Raw genomic sequence first — 21,691 nt, 5'->3', positions numbered from 1 at the left:
CTAAACAAATCTCTGCACCTGCAAGCCGCTTTGCAGCCCACCTTCTCCTATTCCGCCAGCCTGAGGAACTGAGCAGGTGTCAACAGGTGACATCAAGTCGGAGCCAATTACTGCAGGTAGAAATGATCATTCACCTTTTGTCTAAAGCCTTCCTGACTGATGCGATCCTTAAATGTGATTTAAGCTGTGTGGGAACATTGGAAGCATAGACAGGAAATGAGGTTTAATCACAAACTCAGCTCAGTTTGTCCAGTTATTTGAGTCTGAAAGTGGTGCTAGGGGAAAAAAGTGGTTAATTCAGTCATTTTATTAACGCTCTTTAGATTAACTCAACTCACCTCTTGGTCATGTCATTTTCAAATCTACAGTGATGGTGTGTCAAACACTCCTTTTTACTGCTCTTTTAAATATTTGTGTCCACACGATGCCGACGTGTGCGTTTGTTCTGGAGCGTTTATTAAAAAGTAATTACAAAACAAAAACAGCAAGCAGAGTTTGATCATCAGGTCAACACACAGCAGCTCATCGCGTTTCTAAGCATTCCTGTTTACTACAGCTACAGCTAACAGTCCACTTCGCACCAAGTCAACAGCTACACGTGTTCTGTCTCAGGTCAAAGGTCACCAGTGGCTTCCTGGAGGTTTTTGTTTTCTCCAAACAGGTGAAGAGACGACAGCAGAAGCACACAGAGAAGAAATGAGTTTAGATACGATTCGAGTCTTTTTGTTCTTCAAGCTGAAGGAAGTTTGAAATAAAAGGAACGTCCACCGGAGCAGAAGACTGAGACGCGATGTACAGATTTCCTCGTATTGCTCACGTCCTATTGGACAGCTTGGGATCAGTGGAGTACCCTGATTGGATAAAGGAGGAAAGCCTCCAGAAACTACAGATGGGAACACAACACACATGGAAAAAAAACCTTAAAATTTATCTAAACTTTATGAAGAAAAAAAGTACACTTTAAGGTTTCAGCCTGAAAATCCTCCATCGAACACGGTGCAGAGAAAAAAAGATTAAAAACAGATGGAGACAAAAAAAATTAAATTTGGATCACAAAAAAAACAAAAACGGAAAAATTCATGTGCCCGCATTCTCCAAAAGAAAAAAATTAAAGCATGTCAAACATAAATATACAAACACATTATGCATCTATGCACATCATCAGCCACGTTCGGGTTAGAAAATGATCTAAAAGTTTAAAGTGCAACAAAGAAACAATGAGAAATACTGATTGGAGAGCAGATACTGATTTCAGGGTTAATAAGGATTTTTTTGAGTCCCGACGGAGGAGCGCGAGTCCTGTCAGCTCATATCAGACGTCACAGCAGTCCAGACGTTTGGCCATCGTCTCATAACAGTCTGTCCAGATTTAAGACCGTCCTGTCCTGTAAAGTTTCCATCGGTCTTTGATCGCTTTTGCCGCTCCTGTCGTTGGCTAAGAAGGAAATAAATCCAGGAAGAGCAGCAGAGGCCTCAGGGTGCTGGCTGACACCCTGCAGCGACGGCGCGGCGTCCGTCAGGCCGTCAGCTTCAGTCGTCCTGCAGAGAAACGAGAGCGTCAGCCAGCAGTCATGTGACCCTTTAACTCACCATGTCCACACTACTGACAATAAATGTGAAAACATGTTGTTTCTCTTCATTTCGCTCTTTCTAGAGCTGATCACAAAGTTCTTACACTGTGAAGCGACTTCGTCAGCAGTTTACAAAGCATCCCGACAGCTCCTGCAGACTCTCCTCTAACGCCTCTGCACGGACCACAAATAAAACAGACACCTGTGCTGCCCTTACTAACCTCTGCTCAGAAGAAAACAAACTGGCTTTAAATATTTCTCTTGTGTACCGCTGACATTTTTTTAAACCACCTCCCAGTTTTTACCAGGAATTTAGTCTGGAAACTTTTTAGATGAGAATTATTACTGGTGCTCAGAGCAGAGTCTCCATCTACACCACAGAAATCTTCAAGTCAAAGAATCATTCAGGTGTGTTTTTAAAGATAAGTTGTGTGTCCTGAGCAAAGATCACGTCTGCGTTTGAACACCGACAGACGTGATCTTTGCTCAGCACACTGGCTTCCTCCAACTTCTACATGAAACGTACAATTAAAGTTAAAGAGTTAAATCTGGCCAATTTCATGCTTTTTACAGTCATGGTTCAAGAACCTCATGATAACACTTCCTGTTCTAACCAAAAACACAGAAACATGGAGGATTTTACTCCACAGTCATCGGGTCGCTGCTAATACAGGAAACAGCAGCACCTTTGCTAACGTTACCTGAAGATCGACTCTGAGGCCAAGTCTTCATGTCACATTTGTTCAATTAGCTTCTGGTAATCAATACGATCTCTCACCGAGCATTTCTGTCAAACGTGGTCCCAGAAAAACCAGCAGGAGTCAGTCGATCTACCGAGGCTGAAACCTCAGACTGAGCCTGACTGCAGTGTGAACGAGCAACAACCAGAAGTGTTCCTATCAAACTGACACAAACAGTGTTTTCAGATTTATCAGTGCAGACATGGAAGGAAGGAAGCAATCCCACAATCCTCTGCTCATCAGCGAGGACGCTCAGCCAGGCCACAGAGCAGCGAGGGGGAGGGACGGGATTTATCCGGACACCAGCGCACTCAAACACCCACCAACAGTCGGACGTCACGAGACCGTAACAGAGAGAGGCGGCTCGTTTGGTTTTAGCTGCTGCAGATTCAGAAATATGAGTAAATAAAAAAAGCTGCAGGTGTTTTTATCAGTTTCATCTGAGAGCAGCACAGAGAGGAGGAGGATTAGAGACGGGATCACACTGCTGGCCTCGCTCCATTAAGGACTAAATGCTTTATAAAAATAAAATAAAAAACCTTCCAGCTGCTTCCGAAGCCTCTGAGTGCTTTTACGTCTCCATAATGGCTTTTTGTAACCAGACCTGACTGAAACTGGAGATCGTCACGTGGGGTTTATCGTCCGTCCTTCTGGACACTAAAGACAACTTTATTTTAAAAATTAAACACCTGATAAGACCTGAAAGGAGCAACCGAGGCCATAAACTCACCAGGAAAGTATTTACCTGGGATACAAATCATATTTTCAAAGCACTTCTTTTTCAAACTGAGGAGTCGCCCCCTGCAGGTCATCAGAAAGGATGCAGGTTTAAGCTGCTTTTGCACTCAGTGCCTTCATCGTTTACCTTCTTTATTATTCCCAGATGTTAATGTAAGAATCATTTCTCATCTTTAATTTATCCAACTCGTCCTGCACCTCTCTGTCCTGGGATGAGATGAAACCTCAAACGTGTAAATTTCTGGTGACTTGAATTCCAAAAGAAGCTGATGAGTGATAATACAAGACTCCAGCAGCCGAACAGGCGACACACACACACACACACACACACACACACACACACACACACACACACACACATTCTGTGGTTAGAGGTGAGGAGCATTAGATGGATGGTGGAGGAGACAGGGGGAGGGGGCACCATGCCATGCTGAGAGCTTCCATGCCAAGCTGTCCACCAATCAGAATACACCCCCACCTACCTGCCCACCGTCCCCCACCAATGGGCTGGCTCTGTCTACCTGTCTGTCTGCAAACCAACCAATCAGACCACAGAATGAGGACACAGAAGAAGAAGGAGGAGGACAGACTGACAGCGGGCGTTCCTGGAAAATTCCTCCTCCACTCTTACAGCTCAGACCTGCGATGTTCAGGAGTTATCATCATTATTATTATTTACGCTTTGTTTACGCTAAGCTTTGTTCTGATGTTGTTTCGGAGCTCGTCTTCATTTCCTCAGACTTTTTCTATTCTTTTGTATTTTTGATGCGACAAACATTAAAAGCACGATAAGTGACGGTCTGAGACTTCATGTCGTGGCGAGAGGACGAGGAGCACCTGGACCTCACAGTCTCACCGACTCTCGCTGTAACGACTTCCTCAGAGGGTTTTAAATCCCTCTGCTGACACAGACGTCTGTGTTTGCACAGATAGTTTCAATGCTCAGAACCTTTCCTCTGTGAACGTGTCTTAAAGCGATCGTAGAAAACAGGCGAGAAGCTTCAGAAACCGAGCCGAGCTGCCTTTGTTACAAACACATACACAATCTCTCTGCCACTGATGAAACCAGCTCCATTATTCTGACTGTTCTAAGACCAAAGAAGCAGAGTTTAAAGTAACATCCACAGAATAAAATCATGGAGGACGGACTCTGTGAGCTGCATGTGTGAATGTCTGTCCCCTCCCACAGCCAGTGGCGTGGTTCCACCTCTGAGCACAGAGGTTTTGTGGTGCTGTGTCTTTACTGGGTTTTTTCCTGTGAAAACATGTGGAACTGGTTTGGAACATCGTGCAGTGGTTGTTAGTCCTCCACACTGAAGGGAGCCAGCTAGGGTGCTTTGGGGGTCCGACCAGAAAACCTGCAGCGCTGCAGGTTAACTGTTTCACCCAGGACAGAACCAGGACACACTGGAGAGGTTAAAGCTCGCAGCTGGGTGGAAATTCCCGAGAAAATGTCTGAAGAGAGGAACATCTGTTTTCCCCGGCCACTAAGGATGGATGGACAGACAGATGGATGGAGGCATGGGTGGATGGATGGACGGAGGCATGGGTGGATGAATGGAGTTGGGTGCCGTGTTGTTGGAAAAGAGATTGTGTCTCCAGGTTGTGCACGTAAACACAGCGTGTGTGTTATCGCTGCTGCTCTGTCAGGGTCCAGCGGAGGGTTTAAAATCGAGCGGCGGACAGAAACAAGCGGACACACGGACGACTTCGGACGGAGACCAGTTCAGCAGCTTTCTGTTCTGGAGGGATCCGCTCCTGACCTTCAGCGATGAGCTGCTGGGTTTACTGGTGAGTTGAAAGGGAAGAATGTTTTCATGCTGGGAGTCTCGTAGAGCAGCTTTGCATGATTCACAGTTCAGAATAATCCTTTGTGTTCCTCTGAGCCTCGGTTCAGCCCCTCAGTGAGCGCTTGTGGCTGAGTGTGACCGGCTGCAGTTTGCAGGAGACCTCGTTCATATTTAAAGGAGCCTCCATGAGACTTTGAGGGCTGCAGGCGTCTTTGTGTTTGCATGGTTTCACACGCCAGTCAGACTCTAGTGCATCAGTGCATTACCCTTTTATTTCTGTTGTTGTGTTGCAGCCTCTGAACTTCATGTGCATGCCCACCACCTCCACCTCCTGCAGCACATTTCAAGAGAAAAAGTAGTTCAAGTGTGATCTGAGGTCTTATTCTTGTAATGTGTAAATAGTGAATCGTGTGGAAAACGTTCCTGACGTTGATGGCGTGGGATAAACAGGGTTTCCTCCTCAACATCTCCCCGTAGGAAAGGATGCATGTGAGAGGAAGCAAGGAGACAAAGGAGGAATTTTACATCTCTCACTGAGTCATAACTTCTGTCACCTGTCAGACTGCAGTGATGATGATGATGATGATGATGATGTTTGTTTACAGAAAGAGGGCAACGAATCACCACAGACAGAGGAGAGGGCGGAGCAAAGGGCGTCGGCGGGCCAATCGGACGACGAGGACAAAGAGAACGAGCCTGATGACGAAGATGACGAGGAGGACGATGACGATGGAGGAGGATGGATCACTCCCGGTAACATCAAAGAGGTGAAAATGGACTCCGCTGATTGGACGGCTCCAGCTGACATCAAAGTCGGCTGTCTCACCACCGACTTCGCCATGCAGGTAACGGATGCAGACGGTGCATTCGCTGTTTTTCACCTTCTGTCTAAAGGTTTGTGTGAATGGTTTCAGTAAACCGCTGCGTGAATAAATATTCTCCTGCTTTACGCCGGACTTCAAAAAGCTTTCGCTGTCTGTGTCCCAGAACGTTCTCATTCAGATCGGACTTCACGTTCTCTCTGTGAACGGGATGCTGATCAAGCAGGCGAGGAACTACATCCTGAGATGTCACGCCTGCTTCAAGTGAGTCCGAACAAAGTTAACAAAACCTCTTCAGGCTGAAAGGGAGGCAGCTCGAATCTGTTCCAGCGAAAAATACAAAACACGACATTTAAAACATTTAAATTTATATCAAGAGTAGAATAAAGGTGCTGAACAAGTGAAAATGTCAGGACTGCTTTATTAAAAGAATAAAGATAAATTAATACATAAATAAAATGGACAAAGTCAATGAAAGGAATAAAATAAATAAATAAATGTATTAAATTGCTGCTTGAGTAGGTTAAAATAAAAATAATAAAACACAGTAAAAATGATGCTTACATAGAAAAATATAATAAAGGTGCTCCAGAGATACAGATGTAAATAAGGTCAAAATAAAACATCATGTAAAAATCTGAATATAATCCATTAAAGTGGCTCTACACCAGGGGTGGGAGGGCTGGCGTCCTGCAGGTTTTAGATCTCACCCTGGGTCAACACACCTGAATCACATGATTAGTTCATTACCTGGTTTCTGGAGAACTTCAGGACATGTTGAGGAGGTCATTTAGACATTTAAATCAGCTGTGTTGGATCTAAAACCTGCAGGACTCCGGCCCTCGAGGCCTGGAGTTCGCCCACGCCTGCTTTAAGAAAAAGCACAGATGTTAAAGTGGATCAGAACGATGGAGCGTGGAGTGCAGGGTTGGAACAAACCTAACATGAGAGGACAGATGTTCTTCAGACGGACAGATGTTAGTGACCTGTCCTGTTCTTAGAGGCTGTAAGGAGAATAAAGCGAGGGGTCGCCCGTCCAGGAGCATTGACCTGTTAAATGTTTCGATTCCAGGACGACGAGCGACATGAACAAAGCTTTCTGTCCTCACTGCGGGAACAGAACCCTGAAGAAGCTGGCGGTGACGGTGAACGAGGATGGCAGCATGCAGATGCATTTCTCCAAAAACCCCAAAGTGTTGAACCCCAGAGGGCTCCGGGTGAGACGCGGCGTTTTATCACTTCTAAAATGACTCTGCGTTCGCATCTGCAGCGTAAATCGTTTTTTCAGACCGCTTCAGTTCTGCCTGAGTCGGGTCTAAACGTCCTAAACATGACCGCTGCCGTCTTGTGTTTCAGCACACGCTGCCTCTGCCTCAGGGGGGGAAACACTCTACCAACCCCCAGCTGGTGGAGGACCAGCGCTTCCCCCAGCAGAGGCTCTCCCGGAAGGCTCGCCAGAAGACCGATGTCTTCAACCCGGACTACGTGGCCGGAGCGTCGCCGTTCTGTGAGAACGACATCTACAGCCGAGCCGCCAACCTGCAGATCAGAGACGGCCAGTGTGGCGGCGGCAGGAGGCGGGCCAACCCCAACGCCACCCGCAGGAAGTTCATCAAGAAGAAGTAAAGATGGCGAGCATGCATCGTGTTTAAATTAAAGGACCGGACCGTCATTTCCCAAATCATCCATCGGCTCACGTGCGACAGATTAACTCACCAGGTCTTCTGGTGCGTTCATGGACAGTCAGACATCCAAGACATGAGGATTAACTACAGCTCTAAACACGGTGTTCAAAGCAGAAGAGACGCGCGTGACAGCCAGAGGAAGTCGATGACACTCGGCGACACACGGGCGAATTAACTGCTGGCAGCACGAGTGACTCTAACAATACCAGCTCCAGATTATTACAGATTACATAGCATCCCTTATGGAACGAGCCAGAATAATAAATACATTAAAAGTGTGTGAAATTTCACATCGGTGTCTGTTTCTGCTCATTACCTCCACCACAGAGGCAGGAGCGCGCTCGGTCTGCAGGGCGGCGACGTGATACAGAGATTCTGCTACATATCAGGATTTCTGTGAGTGAAGAAGGAAGAAATAAAGCTCTGCTCCTAAACACTCGCTGCTGGAGACGTTTCTCCTCCAGTCGATTAGATGAAGGATGGCAGAGGTGGATGAACATCTGTAAGAGCAAACGGCAGTACTGAACGGACCAATAACGGTCACTCTGGGTTACACGGCTACAGCGTGCAGGTGCACATCAGGTTCAGGGTTTAAACAACGACTAAGGTGTAAATCCTCCTTCCTTCAAATTTTGCCAGACGTAATATTCTTATTAAAATATTTGTTTTAGAGAGCAGTGAAACCTTTCACAGCGAGTCTGCTTGAACTACGTTATAGTTTCCAGCTCAGTGTTTATGGCTGATCTTCAGTATTTTACATCTTTATGATAAAAACATCATCATGAGAAACATTTCTAACTGTCCTGTAACGTCGGGGTCCTGCACTGAAAAACGCAAACCGACTTCTCTGCAGTTTTCACTTTGTAAAGCCGGACCAAACGTGACCCTTCAGTGGGCTGCCTCTGGGGCCGAGGGCCACATGTTCGACATAAATAAACTTTATTATTGATTACAATTTCATGCTTTGGCGTGTGGTTAAACGGTAACACCACTGTGTGCCGCATAGTGCTGGACCTTTTATGCCTTTATCTTCTCGTTGCACCTTGTGAGTCACTGAAGTTGTGCCAGAATTGCTGTGTTTCTATGGTAACACAGCATTACATCATTGAATTGTCCCGTCGCCGTCTGACAGTAAAATTACACAAAAACCAACGATTCAAACACGACGCAGAGGGAGAACATGATCACTGGAAGGTTTATATTTTTAAACAGGAAAATAAGACCTAACAGGCAGGTGTAGTAAGGCTGTTAGTTGGTGGAAGTAGCGTCCACGAGGTGCTCACCTGTAGATCTGTGAAGGTGGAGATCCTTGAGTTTATCTTCAGATATTCCAGACAGGTGGAGATCAGCTCAGACTGACCGTGACTGTGCAGAAACTGCAGTACGCTCCTTTAAACATGAGACTGACTCGTCAATATAATTGATCTTTATTGATTTCCAATGAATCTTTGAATCAAAGTGAAAGATTTAAGTGTCCAGACAGTTTAACAAACCCACCATGTAAATCAGACACAGCTGACGGACTACAACTCCCAGCTGACGGACTACAACTCCCAGCTGACGGACTACAACTCCCAGCTGCCTCAGCAGAAAAAGCTCAAAGATGAGGCCGACGCTGGATGAAAATGCAGAGTCAGTTTCTGCCCTTCAGGACTTTCCTATAATAAACCAAACTTTTGGTTTTCTCACATTTCTGACACGTTACCAGGAAAACACAAACATTCAGTTTTTCCTTCTTAAAGGACGAGAACGAGCTGAAGATCTCCGGGAGCAGAGTTAAAATCAGGTGGACTCCATCATCGATGGAAAAAGAAGCAAACTAAACTATTTGCTTATTTTCCTTCTACGTTAGTGAGTAAACCTTTAAATAAGAGAAGAAATGTCACCATTAAAGCCTTTTTCTCACATATATAAAAATATTTTAATGCTTCAGTTTTGACAGATGTCCGTCACAGGATACAGTTTAGAGCCAGCGTTTCCTCGCCTTCACTCCTCGTCCTGCTTCGGCTCTTTAAACTCTGTCTTTGTCAGTTCAGCTCCGGGTTTGGAGTCTCTGACATCGGATGGGGTCGGCGCCGGTTCTTTGGGCTCCATGTCAAACGTCAGGCTGCTCAATTCTGCCGTAATGTCGACCTCTGGCACCGGCGGCTCCTTCTGAGGAAGCAGGAAGTCCAGAGGCTCGAGGACTGTGGCGAGGTCGATGGAGCCCAGATGGCCGTACTTGTGCAGCTGGGTGGGAGGAACACCTGCGGAGAGACAACAGATTTGATTCAGACCAAACTCTGCTGCTCAGCACTTCTTAAGCTATTTTAGCCATTACAAAGAATAACTTTGAGAAGAGAGTCCAGGGCAAAAAAAGAAAAAGAGGTTAAAGATTTTTTTCTCTTTTAAACTAATTTTGTGAAGTTTTCTTCTCATTGACTGATTGGACCAAAAGTTTAACTTTACTACACAAAAAAAGCTTGTGTGGTGATTTTGTGGTTTTATTAGTGCCCCCTACAGGCTGAAGCGGTCATTACTCCAAATTCAGACCATGGTTTCACAAATGTCCCAGTGGCTACGCCCATCTTTTATGTACAGTCTACCATGTACGTTCATGCGGTTTCCAGCCCGAGACCGAAGGTGACCAACAAGAACAACAACGCAAGGACAACAGTTTAAACTGAGACCGCATTATTGGAATAACGGCTTCACTTCCAGGCCCGTCGTTAAACGTCTTCAGCATCACCGCGTCCGTTTTAAACGAAGAAACAAACTCAGACGTTGCTGCGAGTCCTCACCCAGGATGAGAGCGAGCTGAGCCGGTGGAAACAGGACCTGCAGGCAGCGGTTCAGGAAGGGCAGCAGGTCTTCAGCGTACGCACAGCAGAACTGAATAAACAGCTCCTTCTCCCGGCTGCTGAAGGCCGTCTCCTCCGCCCGGTGAAACACCAGAATCTGACGGGTCACCTGACAAAAAACGACACCGTCAGCAGCTGTTAATCCAGCATCAGTCTGACTTTAACCCAGATTACACCAAAGATCCAGCTGCTCACCATCTTCAGGGCTTCCTCCAGGCATTTGGTGACATTCTCCACCACTCCGATGGGGCAGCAGAGGCGGAGGTCGTTGAAGGCGGTCAGGATGTTGTTGAGAAAGCAGGCGAGCGGCTGGAAGTCCAGCAGGGACATTGGGGGCTGCAGGGTGCCGGGCTGCGGGGCGGGGGCTACGACGGGGATGGTCCCTGCCAGCACTGAGGGCAGGGCGATGAGGGTGTACAGGTTCATGTCCTCCTGGAACTTTTCCACCGCCTCCTTCACGGCTCCGCGGAACGTGTCCACCGCCACCCGCTGGAACATGGGCGCCAGCTGCCCGCGGAAGTCCGCCCCCACCCTGCTGAAGGACAAACCGAAGTACATGCACTGACCCAGCAGGGAGTCCAGGCGGCTGCCCACACCCCGCTGCAGGTCCCTCTCTAAGGTCTCCAGGAACTCTGCCACCTTGTGCACCACCCAGCCGTGGAAGATGGCGCCCTCGTTCACAGCCATGAGCCCACCGGCGGGGGGCACTAGCGGGTCCTCGTCAGAGAAGATGGCTCTGTACTGGGTGATGATGTCAAACATGTGCACCCTGCAGGCCTCGATGGTCTTGGTGATGTGAAAGTAAGCATCGTTTTCAGGGATGGCGACGAGGATGGAGTGCAGCCAAGTGCTGCGAGCCTGCAGGAACTTCACCCGCAGCTCCGCCTCCGTGAACACGTCCATGCGCCGCAGGTAACCGATGACGCGGAGGCACACGGGAAGCTGGGAGTTGCTGCGGAGCTGCTGCAACAGCTGGTTGAGCATCAGCTGAGCCGACTGACGCACTTCACGCACGATACCCTAAAGATGGAGAAGGTCAAAGGTTAGAGGAGCCGAAACATTAGATGTTCTCCACAGTGACCTTTTCTGTTTTATATCTCAGCAAAGAGAAAGTTTCTCAACTGTTTTTCTCCAGTTTTTGTCAATTTAGAGTTTAAACTAGCGATTTCCAGCCTGTACCTGAACCTGAGCCCCATCAACAACCTCCCGCAGTCACATTTTAGCTTTTTCACCTTCTCTGAAAGCCTGCTTTATTCCAGCTGGCCAACACCTGGAAGCCTGCTGAGGGGCAACACCCAGAGCTTGTTAGCTGTGCACGTAACAAAAGAAAACTGAGTATTCAGAGCGGTCTGGAGCCTGAGCTCTTTAATTCTCTTCACACGTGTAATTGTTTATTTGAACATTTTTTCTCCAACATCACACGACAGAAAATCAAAGAAAAGTAACGTTTATTTAGCCCTAACAGTTCATTTTCCTAAATAACATTTAGAGTTTCTGTAAGAGCCAATTAAAGGTTAATTTTATTGGTACTGGTAAAATGATTAGAGGAGAAATATATATGTTTGATGTTAAGAATATAATTCTAGTTGATTTTAAAATACTGTTTGTTAAATGTATAGAATAGAGAAGTGCAACATTCTAAAGCGCTTTTTAGTATTTTGAGCTTCCGGCGCACTGTAGTTACGAGTTGGATAAGCTGGAAGCGACACAGTTTTTTGACCGAGTCTTGCCATGTAAACTAAAAGTGTCAATAAACATATTGTTTGCAAGAAGGATACTTGGACTTGCTCGCGTTTCAATGCATGTTGCCGGACTGACTCCTAACGGCGGTACAGAAGAGTGAAATAGGGACGGAGTGCCGCCGCTACATAAGTCAAAAAACTGAGCTTCACCAACATGTGGAGGATCGGCTGCACGGCGCTCGGACGGAAGGGAGCAACCTAACGGAAAGTAAGAGGCACTGCTTAAGGATGCTGGCACCGAACCGGATAATTCTTTGGATTATTCTGTAGAAGAAGGTAACAAACTCTCTTAGTACTTCGTGCAGTAAGAAGAAAAAGACGTTTTTTGGAGGCTTGTTAAGTCTGGTGGAAAACGAAAGTGAAACTTAACTGCGTGCTATCGTCAAACCCGATCTCTTTTTTCTTTCTTTGTCTGTGGGACTGCATGTTGTAAAACAAGATTTGATGCGGTCTATGCGGAGTTTTTGGCATGTTATGAAGATGGTTTACACTATGTCTATTAAAGATTCTAAGCAGAAGACAAATAGTGCATGCTAATTGAGCCAATAAACCCCTGCAACTTATAAGATGGCGGAGGAAAGAGAGGTGGGAAGAACATGCAAGTTAACAGAGAAAGCTTTGGAAGAAAAATTACACAGATGGATTGCCTTAAGAAGACGAACATTAGGAACAATCACAGGCAAAATAAAGGAGATAAAGATAATGATGAGTGATGCTCAGAACCTTCAAAATGTGAAAGAAATAATGGAAAGTGACTTTGCATTGGCTCTGAATGAGTTTCACAGTCACAATAACCAGGTTATGAGCCTTTTGTCTGAAGAAGAAAAAATATTTGACCAGGACAATTGGTTTGAGCCCAAAATGGCATCTATAAGAGAGTTTATGCAAACAACAAAGAAATGGATCGCAGAGGATCATAAGCATATGATTCCAAATGAAACTGAGCAGCAGGAGCACATTACAGATGACTTGGAAGAAGCTGTTAACCCAGATGACAGCGCATCACAGGTTGGAGCTAGAAAGGATGCAGTTCATAGCTCGCGTGGGTCTCAAGTCAGCCGAGCATCTACAACATCTAGAGTTTCCTCCACTCGTGCTAAACAGGAGGCAGAACACGCAGCCTTGCTGGAACGAGCCGCAGCATTGAAGAAAAGGCAAGAACTTGAGTTGGAGTTGGCCAGGATTAGGCAACATCTTGAGCTGGAAACAGCAAGAGTCAAAGCGGAAAAGGAAGAGTTAGAGTTGGAGACTGCACTAGCGGAAAGTCAAGCAAAATTAAAGGTGCTCAAAGAATATGAAAGATCTGAAGATGGTCTGAGCAGTTATGTGTCAATACAAAGATCGCAAGGTCGAGAAGTTAAAAAGGAAAGAGTTGGCATAATGCTCCCACAACAAGCTGATGTGAGTAGTCACGCTAATTCACAAGTGCAAAACTCACAGGTACCACAACTGTCTCATCCAGTCTCCACTCATGGGCTTAATGCTCACGTTGACAGAAGTGATGATCTATTGTCAGTCATGCAGAAACAGAATGTAATCACTGAGTTACTTGTGAAACAGCAGCAGTTGGCTCAGTTGCCATCAAAGGACATTCCGGTTTTTAAAGGTGATGCACTACAGTATAAGGCCTTCATAAGAGCCTTCGAACATGCAGTAGAGCAAAAGACTGATAACGAGCAAGATAAGCTGTATTTTTTGGAACAGTTCACTGCTGGCGAACCACAGGAGCTAATTCGCAGTTGTGTACACATGACTCCTAGCAAAGGTTACCGTGAGGCCAGACGGTTGCTACATAAGCACTATGGAGATGAGCTAAGGATCGCAAGCGCATTCATTGAGAAAGCACTCAAATGGCCGCAAGTGAAAAATGACGATGCAAAGGCATTAAATGCCTATGCTATGTTCCTGACTGGCTGTCGCAACACCATGGAGGATGTTGAATTTTTGGAAGAGATGGATAATCCAACCAATCTACGCACAGTGATATCCAAGCTGCCCTACAAAACCAGAGAACGTTGGCGCGTAGAAGCATTTGAACTCCAAGAAAAGAGGGGCAAAAGAGCAAGATTTGCAGATTTGGTGAACTTTATAGACCGCCAGGCTAAAATAGCTATGGATCCACTCTTTGGTAATATCCCAGACAACCGTGCAGCGACAAGTGGAAAGACTGACCAAAAGGAAAAATATCCAGCAAAGAAGGAGTTTCGAGGAAGCAGTTTTGCCACCAACATTTCCGCCGAGAACAAAAGACTGCAAAAAACAAACGTTAAAACTGAAAATTCAATCAAGACAGCAAGTGCCTTTGAGAAGCCATGTTTGTATTGTCAGCAGCCTCACACTCTTGCTTCTTGTGGAAAGATTAAGAATCAACCACACAAAGAACGTGTGGATTTCTTGAAGTCAAAGGGACTCTGTTTTGGATGTTTGGTTTCTGGGCATCTCAGCAAGTTCTGCAAGCGCAGAATGGAATGTAAAGAGTGTTCACTAAAGCACCCAGACATTCTGCACATGGGGAGAAAAGAAAGTTCTGTGGAAACAGAAAGGGAGGATGTTACTGATGGTAATGAGGCACCTTGTGCTCAAGTTCCTGTCAGTCAAGAGACTTGTGGGCTTACAGGGGCTGGAGAAGAGGAGTGTGTGCTCTCTATAGTACCAGTCAGGATCAAATCTAAAATGAGTGATAAATATATAGAGACATATGCCTTTTTGGACCCGGGAAGCACGGCAACATTCTGCACGGAAGATCTACAAAGGAAACTGAATGTTAAAGGAAAGCCTACACGGATACTTCTAAGTACCATGAGTCAAGAAAAACCAGGAGAACAGAAACTCATGAACAGTTTTGTTATATCAGACCTGGAAGTGTGTGGGTTGGAAGATTCCAAGTTCGTTGACTTACCCAAGGTGTTCACTCACACTAGTATACCTGTGAGTAGTGGAAACATACCCAAGCAGTCAGACATCCAGAAGTGGCCTTATCTACATGAAGTGAGGCTACCAGAGATAGAGGCTAATGTAGACCTGCTTATAGGAGCCAACTGTGCAAAAGCAATGGAGCCATGGCGTGTCATTAATGGACAAAATGGAGGTCCTTATGCAGTGAAGACCACCATTGGTTGGGTTGTGAATGGACCCATAAGAAAAGAACTAAATGACTCAGAAAACAAAGAACCGCATTTCTCAGTGAGCCGAATCTCCTTAGTGGAAGTTGAGAAGCTACTGGTCCAACAGTATAACATCGATTTTTCAGAACGTAATTATGATGACAAAGAGGAAATGTCACAAGAAGACAAACAGTTTCTACGAGCGGTAGAAAAGACAACGACCTTCGAAAATGGACACTATAACATTGGATTGCCACTTAAGAATGAGAATCTTCAAATGCCAAACAACCATTGTGTTGCGGAGCAGCGGATAGCATGTTTGTTCAGAAAGTTTAAGAAGAATCCTCAGTTTTTTGAAGATTATAAGTGCTTCATGGAAAACATCATCACCAAGGGCTATGCAGTTCCAGTGCCAGACCACCAGTTGAGCCGTGACGACAACAGAGTGTTCTATATACCACACCATGGGGTGTATCACCTGAAGAAGAGAAAGTTACGGGTCGTGTTCGACTGTACGGCTTCATACCAGGATATGTCTCTAAACAAGGAGTTACTGCAGGGACCGGATCTGACTAACACACTGGTGGGTGTTCTTTTAAGATTCCGTGAAGAGCCAGTAGCGCTGATGGCAGACATTGAATCAATGTTTTACCAAGTCAACGTACCAGAAAGAGATGCTGATCTTCTTCGTTTTCTCTGGTGGCCAGATGGCAAGCTGGATGAGCCCATGAAGGAATATAGGATGATGGTGCACCTCTTTGGAGCTACTTCCTCACCAAGTGTCGCCTCATATGCGCTAAGAAGAACGGCAGAAGATCACAAGGAAGAAGCATTGCCAGAAGCTGTTCAGACAGTCCTGTGCAACTTCTACGTAGATGACTGTCTTAAAAGTGTAGCTACAGAAGAGGCTGCAGTGAAATTAGTCAGTGATCTTTGTGCTCTGTGTACCAGTGGAGGGTTTACATTAATAAAATGGACAAGTAACAGTAGGAAAGTGTTGATGTCAATTCCTGAAGAACACAGAGCCAACGAGGTGAAAGATCTGGATCTTAGGCATGACACTTTGCCAGTTGAGAGAACTCTAGGTGTACAGTGGAACACAGAAACAGATAACTTCACTTACACTATAAGGTTGCAAGACAAGCCAATGACACGAAGAGGCATTTTGTCAGTCATTAATTCAATTTATGACCCTCTTGGCTTTCTAGCACCAGTCATCTTGCCTGCAAAGCTTTTGTTGAAAGATCTCTGTAAAGAGCAGCATGGTTGGGACAAAGAGATCAATGAAAAGCATGCAAAAATTTGGAAAAAATGGAAAGAAGACATTGTACTCCTCTCCAACTTCCATGTGAGTAGATGCCTAAAGCCTACAGGTTTCGGATGCACTGTTGTTGCGCAGTTGCACCATTTTTCCGATGCTTCAGATTACGCATATGGAACTGTCTCTTACCTGTTGATGGAAAGTAGACAAGGCAAGAGACATTGTGCCTTTCTCATTGGGAAATCCAGAGTTTCTCCGCTCAAGCAAGTCACAATTCCTAGGCTTGAGCTGACTGCAGCAGTGATTTCAGTGAGGATGGACAGATTACTGCGACAAGAACTTCAAGTTCCTCTGCAACAATCAGTCTTTTGGACGGACAGCACAACTGTGCTTAGATACATTGATAGCGAAACATCTCGCTTCAAAACATTTGTTGCAAATAGAGTTTCACTGATTCGAGAAGCAACCAAGCCATCGCAATGGAAGTATGTGACATCGGCAGAAAATCCTGCAGATCAAGCAAGCAGAGGGTTAAAGGCAAAAGATCTGTTGGAAGGAGGTTCATGGATTCACGGGCCGAACTATCTTCTAGATGAAAACGAATGGCCAGAACAGCCAGTGAGAAAGAAGGAAAACCTTCAAAATGATCCAGAAGTCAAGACTTCAGCAACGGTTAATATACTGACAGTTGAGGAAGGCATGGAACCAATGAAACGTGTGATAGACTACTATTCAGACTGGAATAAACTGAAAAGAGCAGTAGCCTGGATAATGAAGCTAAGGAAGGTGCTGTGGATGTTAAAAGAAGAAAGAAAACAGTACTCAAAAATAGTACAGAAAAATGAAAATGATTCTGAAAAGCAAAAGTTAAAGTTGCAAGTGCACATGAGGACATTTAAATCTGCAATGGGAAAGAAAGCGCTTGCTTTGGAGGATCTTGAGGCTGCCGAATCAGTAATCGTTCGTTTCAGCCAGAAACAGCATCATGGAGAGGAGATCAAAATCCTACAGGAGGGAGGACAGCTCAGTTGTAGCAGCCAGCTGTTCAAATTAGACCCAGTTCTTCGGGATGGGATGCTGAGAGTTGGCGGCAGACTCAATAAATCAGGCTTGCCAGAAAATGCTAAACAACCAGCAATTCTTTCTAAACACAGCAAAATCTCTGAAATCATTTTGAGAGACATCCATCAACGAACTGGTCACTGCGGTCGCAATTATGTGCTGGCGCAATTTCGATGCAGATATTGGATTCCTCAAGCCAATTCGGCAATTAGAAAGATAATCAACAAATGTCAAACTTGCCGTAGGATTTCTGGAAGGGTTGGTGAGCAGAAGATGGCAGACTTACCTGAAGACCGTCTTCTACCAGACAAACCTCCGTTTACAAACACTGGTGTCGACTACTTTGGCCCATTTGATGTCAAGCGGGGCCGGGGTACTGTCAAAAGATATGGTGTCATGTTTACCTGCCTCATTCTCAGAGCTGTGCATATTGAAGTTGCAGACAGTCTTGACACAGACTCCTGTATCAACGCGATTCGACGTTTCATCTGCAGAAGAGGTCAAGTTACCATCATGAGGTCAGATAATGGCACAAACTTTGTGGCAGCGGAAAGGGAGTTGAGGGAAGCCATTCAAAGACTGGATAACGACAAAATAGAAAGAGTCCTACAACCAAAAGGTATAAAGTGGATTTTTAACAGCCCGGCTGCTTCACATCAAGGTGGAGTTTGGGAGAGACAAATTCGAACAGTGCGTCGAATTCTCAGCGCTCTCTTGAAGGAACAAGTGCCAAATGAAGATTGTCTTCATACAATAATGTGTGAGATTGAAAGCATCATTAATGGCAGACCTCTCACAAGCGTCTCAGATGACATAAATGACGTTGAAGCTTTAACGCCGAGCCATCTGTTGCTGCTTAAGTCACAGCCCCTCATGCCTCCAGGTGTCTTCAACAAAAATGATGCATACACCAGAAAAAGATGGAGACAGGTTCAATATCTAGCAGATTTGTTTTGGACCGGATGGACTCGTGAATATCTTCCACTTCTGCAAGAGCGCCAGAAGTGGCTGAAACTAAGGAGAAACTTCGTGGTCGGAGATCTTGTGCTGCTGGTGGACAGTTCTTCTCCACGCAACTCCTGGCTCATGGGGAGAGTGGTTGAGACGTTGCCAGACTCAAGTGGAACAGTCCGAAGATTGAAAGTAAAAACTAAAAGCAACATCCTGGAAAGACCTGTTAACAAGTTGTGTCTTCTGGAGGAGGCTTCATCTGAGCGATGAAGAGAAGGAATGTTTGTTCATGGACATTACGATTAGGTTGGCTCTTAATGATTGATGTGTAAGTTAGTAATTGTTTAGTTCTCTCGCCTAACCAATTAGGGGCCGGATGATGTAAGAGCCAATTAAAGGTTAATTTTATTGGTACTGGTAAAATGATTAGAGGAGAAATATATATGTTTGATGTTAAGAATATAATTCTAGTTGATTTTAAAATACTGTTTGTTAAATGTATAGAATAGAGAAGTGCAACATTCTAAAGCGCTTTTTAGTATTTTGAGCTTCCGGCGCACTGTAGTTACGTAGTTGAGGAGTTGGATAAGCTGGAAGCGACACAGTTTTTTGACCGAGTCTTGCCATGTAAACTAAAAGTGTCAATAAACATATTGTTTGCAAGAAGGATACTTGGACTTGCTCGCGTTTCAATGCATGTTGCCGGACTGACTCCTAACGGCGGTACAGAAGAGTGAAATAGGGACGGAGTGCCGCCGCTACAGTTTCATTCAGGCAGTAAAAAAACCCCAAACACACCCGCTTTTTGGTCAGCCTGGTCTGGACTCACCTGGATGACGGGCAGCGACGAGTGTTTCTTCTCCAGCCTCTTCACGTATGCCGCCAGCTCCAGAGCCTCTTCGTAGTAGCCGTTGCGGACGCAGGTGTCCATGAGCTGAGGAATCTCCAGAATCTCCAGGATCTCCGTGTGGCGGTTCAGAGTGAGGCTGTTCATCCGGCGGCTTGCTCCGATCTCCTCCGCCTCTTTCATGAAGTGCCTGAAAACAAAATGAGCCCCGAAAGCTCAGAGAGACAGCACAACAGCAAAAACACAACTATGTGGCTAAAGTCTGGCTGCCTGTTTTTTATTCTGAAAGGAGGCTGACGAGCCAGCTCAAGGGAAATTAATCTGCTGCTGTTTTATTCCCAGTCAATTCACCTTCTGTGGCATATTCCTAAGAAAATAACTAAGTTATTCACTTTGTGATCCTACAGTGAGCTACAATAATAATAATCTGCATCTCTCTCCTTGATCAGTTCATCCTGTGTGCTTTTTAAAAAATATCTAAAGTTTTTATTAACCTAACAGTAAATGATGACACTTTTATAGACCCCAGTTTCCTCCTGCTGACATCCCCTCCACAGGGAGCCACCGACCTGCAATTCTCTCCGAAGCGGGGCAGCTTGTCCAGCAGCCGGGACACGCTGCTCTCCACCCGCCCGAAGTCCCGGTAGATGTGCTCGGTGCAGTCGGCGGTGCGGATGAAGGTCTGGTAGTTGGAGAAGGCCAGCTCCCGGGTCTGCTGCAGGATCTGAGCCCGCTCCTCCGCCAGCCTCTCCGGCTCCCGACCCAGCTTCTCCACCCCGAAGGAGCTGAGCTCCGACAGGTAGGCCGCGAAGTCCGGGTTGTCCCTCCAGCTGTCCGGGAAGCTGTCCTTAAAGATGGACGCCAGGATGCTCTCATCCTCCACGTCCACCGCCGCCATGTTTACCGCTGCAGGTTCACGGAGTCCCGGTTCACAAACTGACAGATTTCCTGGTTGTAAACAACCGGAACATCCAGTGCTGACGAACACGTCCCGGTTCTTCTTCTTCTCCTTCTGACGCGTGTCAAAAAAGCTTAAAGGTGAAATACTGCCACCTGCCGGTGTTGTGCCAAAAAGTCATTTCCGAAGTTTCTTTGTTTTTGTTTTGTTTTGACTGTATACTATAATAATAGGTATATATGAAATACATAGAATATATTTGTGACTCTGATTTATTGAGTTATTATATCTATTTTGTCCTTTTTGGTCACTTAAATCATGTTTCTATAACTGTGACGTTACATTTGTTGGCCACGTCTCTCTGGAAAAAGACATTTCTGTTGCTAAAAACTGATAACTCAGCTATTATCAAGGCAGCTTCTGCCTTGAGATAGGATTTCTTTTTTTTTTGTGGAAAGTGAATGAATTATTCATGAGAGAGATGTCTAACACTTTTTTCACAGATTACAGGCCAACAATTAATTTATGACTGTTTAAATGTTTTTGCAAATATCACCAACACCAATATGAATAATTACTAGGATACTGATTTACCTGTATAATAATATGATAATAATATTCTAAGTACATTACAGTACAGTAAGTATATATGATACTGTAATAGAAAAATTACACACACTCGTTAACCTCTCAGTGAACCTCTGCACCAAAGCCTAGTGAGGCTAAAAATAGCCTAAATTAATTTAAACGAATTACGTTATTACAACTAATGCATAGACTGGCCATGGGCATACCGGGCATTTGGTGATTTTTCGTTTTTATGGGCCGATGGTTTTTTGTTTGTTTGTAACAGTATAAACAATGAAAGGTGGTGGATTGGCCAGATGCTGGCAGATGTGTAAGAAGTTGTTTGGTGGTGGCTATGGCGGAGCTCCCACTGAGGCCAGCAGGTGGATGAGGGAAAGGGGAGGCAGGAGGAGGAGGAGAGCCCCGAGGCGGCCGCCGGTCCGAGTGTCAGGTGAACTGAACTTCAGGTAAGAAGTTATGACCTGCAGTCTATCTGGGTCAGATATGAACCAAGTTTAGCTGGAGTTTATTTTCGTTATGCTGACTTTTTACAGTCAGTTACAATAACTTGTACTGACAGAGTTCCTATACAGCTGGGTGGTGCTATGATGTTACTGATAGTGAACTTTACTTTATTCATAAGGTTAGTTAGTAGAGTTGCCAACCGTCCTGTAAAAACGGAATCATCAGAGAAAATATTACGCGTTTCGTGTTGAGCTGAGAAGAGACGCAGTTTGTCCCGGACTTCAGCTATAATGAAAAAGACACAAAGCTGGATTTATTCTGCGTCTTTACGCTGTTAGCTGCCTCTTCTTCGCTCATTCAATCATGAAACTGATCAATGATCAACTGATCGGCTTTTCTCTCTCGTTTGTTGATCGCCCACTTTGCGCCAGAAACAGGAAACCAGCGGATGTCGCGCTAAACAACAGCAGCACGTTTAAGCTGGATCAGCTGTTGTTAGAATGTATTTAATATTAATTTCTAGTATCAGCTGATGTTTGCTGGAGCCACAGCTGTAAAGCTGCTGGTCATGATGTCGGTTTGGTTATGTGAGAGGGAAACATGAAGATG

The 21,691-nt window shown here is 45.3% G+C and overlaps 2 protein-coding genes across 2 annotated transcripts; one reads left to right on the top strand and one right to left on the bottom strand.

The window, feature by feature from the left end:
* Positions 1-435: 435 nt before the first annotated feature.
* LOC146718124 (conserved oligomeric Golgi complex subunit 8-like) lies at positions 436-21,073 on the bottom strand. Its single transcript, XM_085476117.1, has 6 exons — positions 19,722-21,073; positions 19,135-19,342; positions 10,381-11,205; positions 10,126-10,294; positions 8,629-9,591; positions 436-1,539 (listed from the first exon to the last, which is right to left on the bottom strand). Exons 1-5 carry the CDS (start codon positions 20,048-20,050, stop codon positions 9,332-9,334), a joined length of 1,791 nt encoding a protein of 596 aa, XP_085332243.1. The 5' UTR covers positions 20,051-21,073; the 3' UTR covers positions 436-1,539; positions 8,629-9,331.
* Positions 3,886-7,635, top strand: LOC146718125 (RNA-binding protein NOB1-like). The gene is made up of 5 exons (XM_085475862.1): positions 3,886-4,840; positions 5,445-5,684; positions 5,827-5,924; positions 6,733-6,877; positions 7,017-7,635. Exons 1-5 carry the CDS (start codon positions 4,607-4,609, stop codon positions 7,284-7,286), a joined length of 987 nt encoding a protein of 328 aa, XP_085331988.1. The 5' UTR covers positions 3,886-4,606; the 3' UTR covers positions 7,287-7,635.
* Positions 21,074-21,691: the final 618 nt, after the last annotated feature.

This window comes from Copadichromis virginalis, linkage group LG1, assembly GCF_057382275.1.
Source record: "Copadichromis virginalis isolate Kocher_CV1m ecotype Utaka linkage group LG1, C_Virginalis_male_GT1.1, whole genome shotgun sequence".
NCBI classification, from domain to species: Eukaryota; Metazoa; Chordata; class Actinopteri; order Cichliformes; family Cichlidae; genus Copadichromis; species Copadichromis virginalis.
This window is presented reverse-complemented; position numbering and strand designations above follow the sequence as displayed.

Bases quoted from the DNA above. Each gene is read 5' to 3' on its own strand.
- LOC146718125 (XM_085475862.1), top strand. From the start codon at position 4,607: ATGGAGTTGGGTGCCGTGTTGTTGGAAAAGAGATTGTGTCTCCAGGTT. The intron at 4,841-5,444 runs GTGAGTTGAAAG...GTTTGTTTACAG, and splicing joins ATGAGCTGCTGGGTTTACTG to AAAGAGGGCAACGAATCACC. The intron at 5,925-6,732 runs GTGAGTCCGAAC...TTTCGATTCCAG, and splicing joins AGATGTCACGCCTGCTTCAA to GACGACGAGCGACATGAACA.
- LOC146718124 (XM_085476117.1), bottom strand. From the start codon at position 20,050: ATGGCGGCGGTGGACGTGGAGGATGAGAGCATCCTGGCGTCCATCTTT. The intron at 10,295-10,380 runs GTGAGCAGCTGG...GTTTTTTGTCAG, and splicing joins TGGAGGAAGCCCTGAAGATG to GTGACCCGTCAGATTCTGGT. The intron at 9,592-10,125 runs GTGAGGACTCGC...GTCTCTCCGCAG, and splicing joins TCAGCTCGCTCTCATCCTGG to GTGTTCCTCCCACCCAGCTG.